Source organism: Nipponia nippon, unplaced genomic scaffold, assembly GCF_047370975.1.
Source record: "Nipponia nippon isolate SJK-2023a ecotype South Korea unplaced genomic scaffold, ASM4737097v1 scaffold_4, whole genome shotgun sequence".
NCBI lineage: Eukaryota > Metazoa > Chordata > Aves > Pelecaniformes > Threskiornithidae > Nipponia > Nipponia nippon.
In genome coordinates, this window is record NW_028262358.1 from 11,943,202 (window position 1) to 11,952,576 (window position 9,375).

The following is a 9,375-nucleotide window of genomic DNA, read 5'->3' on the forward strand; positions in this document are numbered from 1 at the left end:
TGATGGCAGTTAACATTAGCGCACCAGGCAGCCTTACTGTCATCCTACCTCTGCTTCGGGGCAGAGGAAAGCAGAGGAAGACTACTGCTAAGGGACAGCGACATCTCAGCTCCACTCTTGAATCCAGAAAGCCTCATGAGTCAGAGCCTTGGACAACAGCAATGTTAGTTATGGTTCTGCTAATTTTAGCTCATGCTTAACCCACAGTCCTCAAGTCCCTGCAATGCCTTTCCAGGTGCCAAAAGCCACAACTACCCTATACCTCAACTGCCAAAACATACAGCTTCCCAGCTGAGAGGCTCTGATGCACTTACTGTATGCTGCAGAAATACATTTTTCAAATAAAAACAACAAGAGGAAGAAAACAAGGATGGCTTTATTTACCCTGTTGCTGTGTGCATATGTTAAAATAAGGAACAGAAGTTCAGCTGCATAGTTCCTGTGTTTCAGAGTCCACTCCAGGACATGCAAGACAGACTTGGGGCAGAGGGCAGCTTGGGTGTGTCCCACAGCAAGGTAGCAAACAGCCTGCCAGGGCCAGCTTCTACCCCGAGGAGAAAAAGGAGAGAGAGGGGCAAGGGAAACAAACACACACTTCACACACTCCCCTCAGAGCAAACTGGGAAAGCTTTTAGAAATAAACAAACAACCCCCCAACACACCCCCCACTCCCATATTCTCAGAAAGCCACCCAAGCAGAATGCTTTTACTACAGTAACTGAAGGGTTTGTTTTATAAGAAGAGTTTCCTCGGATTTAGTCAACCTTACCAGCCTCCTCCTCTCCTTATTCACACTAAACTGTGAAAGGGACTTCAGCTCTCTCCAACCAATTAAAAACTAATAGAAGCAACAGACTGGCACTATACAGCCTGAGCAGTCCAAGAGACGGAAGACTCAGCTCAGATGAGGCCCGCACAATGTCATAATATTTCATTTTATTTATCCTCATAACACAAAGAGCTGAAAAGAGTGTTCACAGGGATCCAATCCTGTAAAAAAATTCTTTATTGCAGCTCAAGTCCATTGGGTTCAAAGGAACAGTACACGTACTTTACTGTATGCAAGTTAACACAGTGCCAGGTTTTATTTATTTGTAAAGCTCTGTGAGGAAGTTACACACACACAGTTTCTCTCTCAAAAAAATAAAGCTGTGTTAGAACATAAGTTAGTGTATTTTATTTATTCAAGGAGACATTGTCACCCCTTTAAATGAATGAATGCCAGACCATTAAGATGAATTTGTCTACGACTTGGATATAACCTAATCTTTTCTGCTTTAGACAATTATTTTTGTTACTACTAGGACAGTAAACTATGTCAAGGAATTGCTGGAAAGAATTCTGTCTCTCAAAGACAAATAAAATTCAGGACAAGTATTTATGACAAACCCAAATCTTTCTACCTTACGGATACTAAACTTTGTGCCTGCTTCTACCAATGAGGTCTTTTAGGAACTGGACACAGAGTTTCAAATACTCTCAGAGTCGCTGCAAATAGAAAATGGGGATAAGTATGCAGCACTGACAATCTGAAAAAAGTGAGCAGCAAGGAGGATTTCACATACACCCGTACCTCTCCTATTGAGAGGTCTTCACTGCACAATATGCAACCAATAATTTTGATGAGAAATCCCTAGCTTATGGTCCATGGAGCAGACATAAGGCTATAAAAGGGGCCAGGAGGCTAGCTTGGTAAGGTAGGGAATGAAAGCAGCTGGTGTTGAGGAGTCAGGATTGGTAGACAACCTCCTGACAGAAGTCCCAAAGGAGCAGATCTACATTATTGAAATCAAGGATTTCTTTCAGACACAAAGAGGAAAGAGATGCAAGGTGGCAGAGGAGAACGGCTTTTGCATGTGGACAGCAAGTGTGTTTTAATGTAGGAAGAAAGGGACGGACAAGGCTGACCTGTAAGGCAGCTGGTGGTGATTATTTGGAAAGAATAAGTTTGATGAACAATTTAAGCTCTCAAAAAGTCCTCAGTCAAAACTGGAAATGAATGGAGAAGAAAATGCTGAAGTGTATTTACAGATGGGGATTATCTGGTGTGGAATCAGAGATCTCAATGAAGGGTGTAAGAACAGAGTATAATTCAATTGAGAAGGAGAAAAGAAGCTAAAAAGCAGGAGAAATTGCATGATGCTTTCCTTGCACAAGCTATACTTGTTACAGTATACCTCATGGCTAAGGTGCAAATGCAAATCCCATCAAAAAAACTCAGAACAGCAAGCCCACGACAAGAAGCACGGTTCACAGCAAAACTAACTCAAAGAGATTCTGAATTGACCTGTAATTGTATCTCTTTTTTGTCACACATTTCAATGCTGTCATCCTTAATAATTAAAAGCATTAGGTGCTCACAAAACCCCCTCTTAAGAACCATGCAAAGCAAGGAAAGTAACTGAGCAATCTGACAGCCTGATCCCGTACAGGGATTTCTACAGACACCAGTTAACTCCAGTTCTTTCGGTGGCCTTCAGCACTGAAGAGTTTGCTGGAAAGCAGCGACCAGAAGGCAAGCAGACTGGTGTGAACCATGGAATCTCAAAAAGCTCATTTCTCTCCCATGCACAGTGCATGCCAAATCTTAAAATTCCTGCAGCATCCAGTTATGAAACTACAATAGAAGAGAAAAACAGATGGCTAAAGCCTTTTGGAAAAAAAAGATTAAGCATTACTTCATTTCCAAAAGAGAAAGATGTATATTTGAAAAAACAGAACCTACTTCAGACCATACCTAATTGATACAAAAATAGGCAGATTGCCCTATGGAAATGAAGCCTGTCTTCAGTTAAGGCAGCATACAAGAAAAGTTTAACCCTTTTAGAACATCATGGCTTACTGTATTTTTAAGCAGAATTTAAAAGCAAAGCAGTTCCTATGAGATGACAGGTATCACAAACATTGTAAAAAAATAACATATTTCTTTATCGCTAAAGCAACTGCTGAATGGCAAATCCTGTAGAAAAGCCTTCTTATGCTTACTCTTCTCCAGCGTTTTTAAGCAGTTAGCACCTACATTCAGGTGAGTCGCCTTCTCGCTCCTAAAAACATCTAATGGACACCATATTAGGAACTTGGCAACCTCAACTCTGTAAGCGTTAGGCCATTCTCTATGGAAACCAGTCAGTAGCACACTTGAAGCTCCTGTTGGGTCCCTGATTTGTGAGATATCACACAAAAATCAGGAAACATAAAAGCCATCCTAGAGAACTCATGTTTTCAGCATTAGGTGCTTCAGCAGCTCTGTCAAACAGCTATCACAGCTTCAGGTCTGAGTACTGGAACTGATCTCTGGTCCAAAAGAGCATTTTCCTCCTGTGAGGCTCCTCTGCTGAGCCTGTGCCTCAGACAAGCCTTGACTCAGTCGCCTGAACAGAGGCCTCCAACAGCTGAGAAGCCCCAGGGTACACAAGAGATGCATGCCGGGCTGGCAGGCTTGACACAGGATCAACAGGAGACCTGGGCTTCTCCAAACTGGCAGGAAACGCAAAGGCATCTCAAACAGCGCTAGACACCAGCATTCAGGCAACTGAACTGGGTCCCCTGCGTGAGTCACAGCATTACACCTGCCAGCAATGCCCAGCGCGCTCCTATCCCACACAGCAACAGTCTGCTCTGACAGCACAGAGCAGCAAACACAACTGGTTTTGTAGAAGCCTAAGCAAAACACATGCGACTGATTTCTGGTTTTATTCAATGGCTCTGCACTGAGGAGAAGGACTAAATTAACTCTCTCCTATCATGCATAGTCCTTCCAGGCCAGCACTGCAGCTCACTGGCGAGGCTGGGTGGAAAATCCTGCACTGCCCCAGCTTATTCCAAGGGTAAGTGGAAGATGACACACTCCAGCACTGCCAAGCAAGAGCCTTTCAAAAAAAAAAAAAAATGCTTATATGATTAATGCAAAGCATGACGTTTTTACAGTAGCAGGAGTCACTAATCCATATTAAAGATCAAGACTACATTTATTTATTTATTTTTAATGAGAGGCTCTAAATGAACCGACTGCTCAATTTTTCAAAGGTATTGAGCAGCCACAATAATTAGGTCTGGGTCAGCAGGAGCAGCCAGAATGCCACAGAAGCAACTCAGTCCTGTTAATTACCTGAAAATAAGTTGTTTCTAATGAAACAGTGACAATACTGGACACTCCATCACAACCTGTCCCCCCCAAAATGCACCACCAATGAAAAGCAATCATCTGAGAGTGGCTGTCTTCAATGATTAAATAGGGACAAGAATCAGAAATTATAGAGAACAGAAAAAGCAAGGAAGGGGACTTTCAGCCTACGCTGGACAAATGCTGCTGTACCTAGAGCTAATCCTTTTAAAGGGTGAAGCAGCAACACCAGAGCGGCAGTGACTTCCCACACAGCCAGCATAACTCCAGAAGAGAAGAGCAGGAGCTATTTTGAACACTAGGTTAAAAAAAAATTCAGATCAATACAAGTCCAGAAGAGACGAAAAAGTATTAAAGCCAACCAGAAATACACCCAACATAGAAAACTGCACACGACCAGTTACAAAAATTTTCTAAAACACAACTCATTTTCTGAAGAGCTAGACAAACATAAACCTAACAGAAAATAGCAGTTCATAGACAGGCACCCTGTTTTGGTCATGCACAATCCTTGCTCACAGACACATCTCAGTTCAAGTGTGTTCATGACTGCATTGTCATTTATTTTAAAATATGAATGGAGCATTATTTTCCTCCAGAAACACTGCATTGTTAAAATGCCAGTACATTAAAATAACTTACTGCTTACTACATTTCGATCAAACAATCTACAGACTACAGCACTTGACACTTAATATATATTGAGTGCTTTCAGCAAGAACAGCATATGGAGTTCATTTCTTCTGTTTTGTTCTCACATGGGCCAATCTCAGAGTCAAGCTTCAGAAATAGAGGAAGCAGTGATTCTGTCAGCACATGCAAAACCGTTATCTTCTCCAAAGTTAAGGAAAGACTTAGTTGAGGGTTCTCAAAATTTATAAATATTTATCTTTTTGTTTCATATAGGAGTTGCACTTATGGCAGAAATATCGTATTTTAGCTTGCATGCTTATAGAGCATTTTTGTTAAGGTTCTCCAAAAAAGAGGAAACAGAATAGAAAAGCCTATAATCAAATGACTGCGTGAGTGATATTTTTTCCCTATTGTTATTTTTCCTAGAATTCATCCACATTTCACCACCATACTGTTGCTTCGTCATAACAAACACAAGCACTGATCTTGCCTATATTTAAATTCAAGAACGTAAAATGAAGGTTCAGTAAGACAATCTATTTTTAAAAAATTAGTGGCGTATCTGGGGTTTTGAAATGCCTTTTCATTACTTCACACACAGGCATTTTGCTAGGTGGGCACTCTAGTTTATGATCAAACAATAAGCTAATTGTTTCTAAAATAACAAGATTATTCACAAGAGAACTTTTGTGTGTGACTTTGTCTTAAATCAAGTGAAAGTTAGCTGCAGATCCAATCTGAACATTCCCCTGCAGCATTCATACTTTAGTGCTGAAGCATTCTGCAAATTCTCAAGGAGCAAATCAAAGTGAAAATGAAAGCCAAACCGGCTAGTTTATGCAAACAAAACATAAAAAGTAATAAACACAACTGCTGAAACAAACCTGATAAACCAAAATTGCTGTGGCAAACTCTTTGCCCTGAACTAGACAGTGGATCCCATGAGATAATCACGACAGCCTCTTTCAACTTTTAAAATGTTTTTATTTGTAGTTTATTCTGTGAAAGCAAGTTCAACTTCCAAAACGATTTTGTTTCTTAATAATCTTTCAAAACATTTTAGGCAAGAAGATAACTTGTTAAAAAAAAAATTAAACTTGACAGTGTTCCTTTAAGACAGAGCAGCAAGCAGCCTTCCAGCATATTTGACAGAGATTTCCAACTCCAAGAGATAGAATTTAAATTTGTCGAGGCAATTACTCATAACCAGTGAAAGCAGCCAATGCAAGTGCCAAACTTGCCAACAAGAAGAAAGGCCAAGTATTAGAAAGGAGGCTGCAGTTTATTACAAGGCAATTTGAACATCTCAGTCCACGAGGTCTGGAAAGTACTGTCTTTGTCCCCTGACATTACAGGCTCGCACTAATGCAAGGAGTTATGTCAGTAACGTCAATATTCCAAACATACAAAACAGCACTTAAGTATTTGTATAAAGGACATCTTTGCCTGACTATTTAAAAGCTGCTTCTGTCTTCCCTAGCAGACTTATTTAAGCTTATTTTGCACAGGAAGGAAGATGCACCAGACCCATACCATTAACTGTTAACTGCTGTCTAAGCTCCAAAGCCATCCAACTGGACCACGACCACACAAAATTCTTGTCTGACTAAAGAAATACCTTAAGACAATTCCCAAAGATCTGTCTCTTGCCTCTTCCCATTAAAAGATGGAAAGGAACAAGGAAAAGAAGGAGAAACAAGACATCTTCAGGTAAAAAAGTCAAAATCGAAATGGGTATCCACCTCACATTAAAACACCACCATCTTCAGGACTGATCTCAAATGCCTCAGCCAGCTAACAACAGTGTCAGCAGATAACACTCAGCACGAAGAGTTGAGTTGGAAGTTGGAAAACAGCTCTTGGGAAATATTTAAGAAAAAAAAAAAAAACAACCGAAAACCAACAACCAAAACCACACCACTAAGTGACCAATGCAGAGCTAATAAATGCACCGTCCTCTGCCTGATAACAACAATGCCATCTAAGAAAATCAGAGTACAGAACAAAACCAACAGGTCCAAGATAAGTATGCAGCAAAGCAAGCACTCATCAAGACAAACAAGCACCCCATGCAGCTGCTTCTGCAATGGGCATGCAAGAAAAAGCGAGGGGAGGCAAGACCAATGCACACACACCAAACAATACAAAATGAGCAACATCGTTCCTATTGCAGCACCAGCAACTTACTCCACCATTTGTGCAGCAACAGGAGCCACTTCTTACCATTTTTTGGTGCACTCGACCATCAATTCCTGGTAAGAGGCCACGAACTGGAACTTGGATGCATGTTTCCCAACACGCTGCAGTCTCTTCCAAACTGAAGCCATGATGGTGAGAAATACCCGTCCTCTTACACAGTAGCAACTCTGCAAACACCAATGTAGGTTTAAGAGTATGTGGGCTTAGTACTAGCAGATTTATATATAGACACCATAAAAACAGTGCACGAGGAACTTGATGGGATGTCTACAATTCATATTCTGCCTCTCCCTTCTTCACGGTAAATCCCAGTCTAGCTGAATGGCTCATCACTGGCCAGGAGCAGCATGCAATAGGAACAGACAGGTAATTGAAAGGAAGTTCTCTCATGGAATCATCATTCCTCACACAGTAGAGGATGTGGAGACTGCAGGACTGAAAGACAAGACAGGGGGAGAAAGCATTGGTTAATATACTACATACTACAGTGCTGCAATTGCACGTGATCTCGTACCTTCCAAACAACTACAATAAACCACAAAAACATACCCCCTTCCTGTTGTCATCCCCCCCTCCAATTAAATAAATAAATAAGAATGCTGCAGCAATTTCAGGAATGCAAACCACGAGTCTATTTGGAAACATATCAACATGTCCTTTTATCAGCACCATCACAATTGGCAACAACAACAAAAAAGGGCAGGTCAGGGCCACACCGAATCCTTATGAAGCATCTCCGGGAAGCAATACAAAGTGGCTGTGGTACTGCCAATATGCACCCAGAGGGAGGGACACAGGGAGATGAAGACAAGTTCTTTGTCTTGATGACAAAAGGTGTAACAGTTCTTTCCTCTCTCACACACCTCCCGCTCCCATTTCTCTTTCCAAGGAGAAGGAACAGCCAAGAAGCCGGCAAGGGAGCGTTACTACTTAAATGCCTGTGCCAGGGTGAGGAGGAGAATGAAAGAGGAAGGGCATTTCCTGAGCCCTGGCTGCCCAGGATTCCCCATCTTCCTCACCGCATCATATTGAAATGGAAATGCCTCTCCATCCTGAACTGAGAAACGCTCATCAGGGAGGTGAAAAGGCGGACGAGAAACCCAGATCGGTCTTCTCCCTCCACATGAAAGCAGCATCTCTGCTGGCTGCGGAGGAAAAAGCCTCTTCATTAGGAATATGGTGAAGCAAAAGGTGGCCGCACCTGGCGAGAAGGCAGGGTAGGATGGCATCAAAGGAGGCAAGGAGGCAACCTGGAGTCCAGGAACGTCCCCGCGAAGGGGGCCGTCCCCACCAGCCCCGGGGAGAGGAGCGCCCCGCTCCGCCTCACCAGCCCCTGTCACCTCAGCGCCCAGCCCGCCGGAGCAGCGCCCCCCGCCCCCCCGCAGCCGTTGGCCAGGAGCCGTTGGGGTTTAAAAATTAAAACGCCAACGGCGGGGAGCAAGGGGGGAGGAGAGGCGGCTGGGGGAAGCGGGAGGGGAACGGACGCGGGGCAGCGCGGGCGGCTCCCTCCGTGCCGCGGCACTCACCTGCCGCCGGCTCCTCACGGGCGGTCCCCGCCGGGCGGGCGCGGGCGCTGGCACCACACGGCAGGCAAGAGGCAGCGCTGCCGCTGCCCATTACTGCGGCAGCCCCACCGGCGGCAGCGCCCTGAGGCTGTCCCCGTCCTCCTGTAGCCTCATGGCGAGCACCAGGCACACGCCGCTTCCCCACTCCTCACCCCGCCGGCCGGGCAGACAGCCGAGGTCCCGCCGCGCCTCACGCCACCACCATCGCACTCCTGCCGGCGCTGCGCCGCGCCTCACCCCAGCCCGCCGCTCCCCCCGCCCCCGCCGCCCGGCGCAGCCCGCACCCGCCGCGCCATTGGCCCCGCCGCGCGCCCTCCGCAGCCCATTGGCTGCTGCCCCGTGTCAATCACCTGCGGGCGAACGGGGCGATCCTCGCGCAACGGAGAGAGGGAGGTAGTGAGGAAAGACGGAGCTCGCAGGCCCTCTTCTCCCGCCCCCAACTAGTTTTTTCTGATTGGTCGAAGCGCCATAGGAGGCGGGGATTCTTGTAAGGAGACGCTACTCGATAGGTGACTGCGGCCGCCCGTCAGCACAAAAGCGTCCGGCCATTGGTGCTTCCTAAAGCTGCGGGGTGGGCGTGGCGCCAGGAGTGGGCTGTCAGGGGAGGCGGGCAGCGGCCGCGGCGACCAGGCGCCGCCGGGAAGGGCCGGGGGGCAGCCGAGGAGGCAGCCCCCGGCGCCGCCTGCCCGGTGGGCGCGGGGCGGCTGAAGGGAGGGAGCGGCCGCGGGAGGTAGATGGAGGCGGTGGGAGGGGAGGAAAAACCACCTCGAGGGACAGCAGCGGCGGCGGGGCCCGGCCCTGAGGCGGTGTCGGTCCAGCGCCAAGCCTGACCCACGTCCTGCAGCACAGGGCCTG

The 9,375-nt window shown here is 45.8% G+C and overlaps 1 protein-coding gene across 15 annotated transcripts in view; it reads right to left on the reverse strand.

Moving 5' to 3' along the window:
• The window catches only part of EHBP1 (EH domain binding protein 1), a 227,228-nt gene extending 218,336 nt beyond the window's left edge, over positions 1-8,892 (reverse strand). For 14 of the 15 annotated variants that reach the window (XM_087775733.1, XM_087775727.1, XM_087775730.1 and 11 more), the window contains exons 1-2: positions 8,482-8,749; positions 6,980-7,390 (exon numbers count right to left, since the gene is read on the reverse strand). In XM_087775733.1, coding sequence (XP_087631859.1) covers positions 6,980-7,083 — 104 coding nt within the window. In that variant the 5' untranslated portion in view covers positions 7,084-7,390; positions 8,482-8,749. Of the gene's footprint in view, positions 1-6,979; positions 7,391-8,481; positions 8,750-8,870 lie in introns of those variants that run through there. The other variant, XM_087775725.1, reaches the window with a different exon arrangement.
• Between the last annotated feature and the right edge of the window lie 483 nt (positions 8,893-9,375).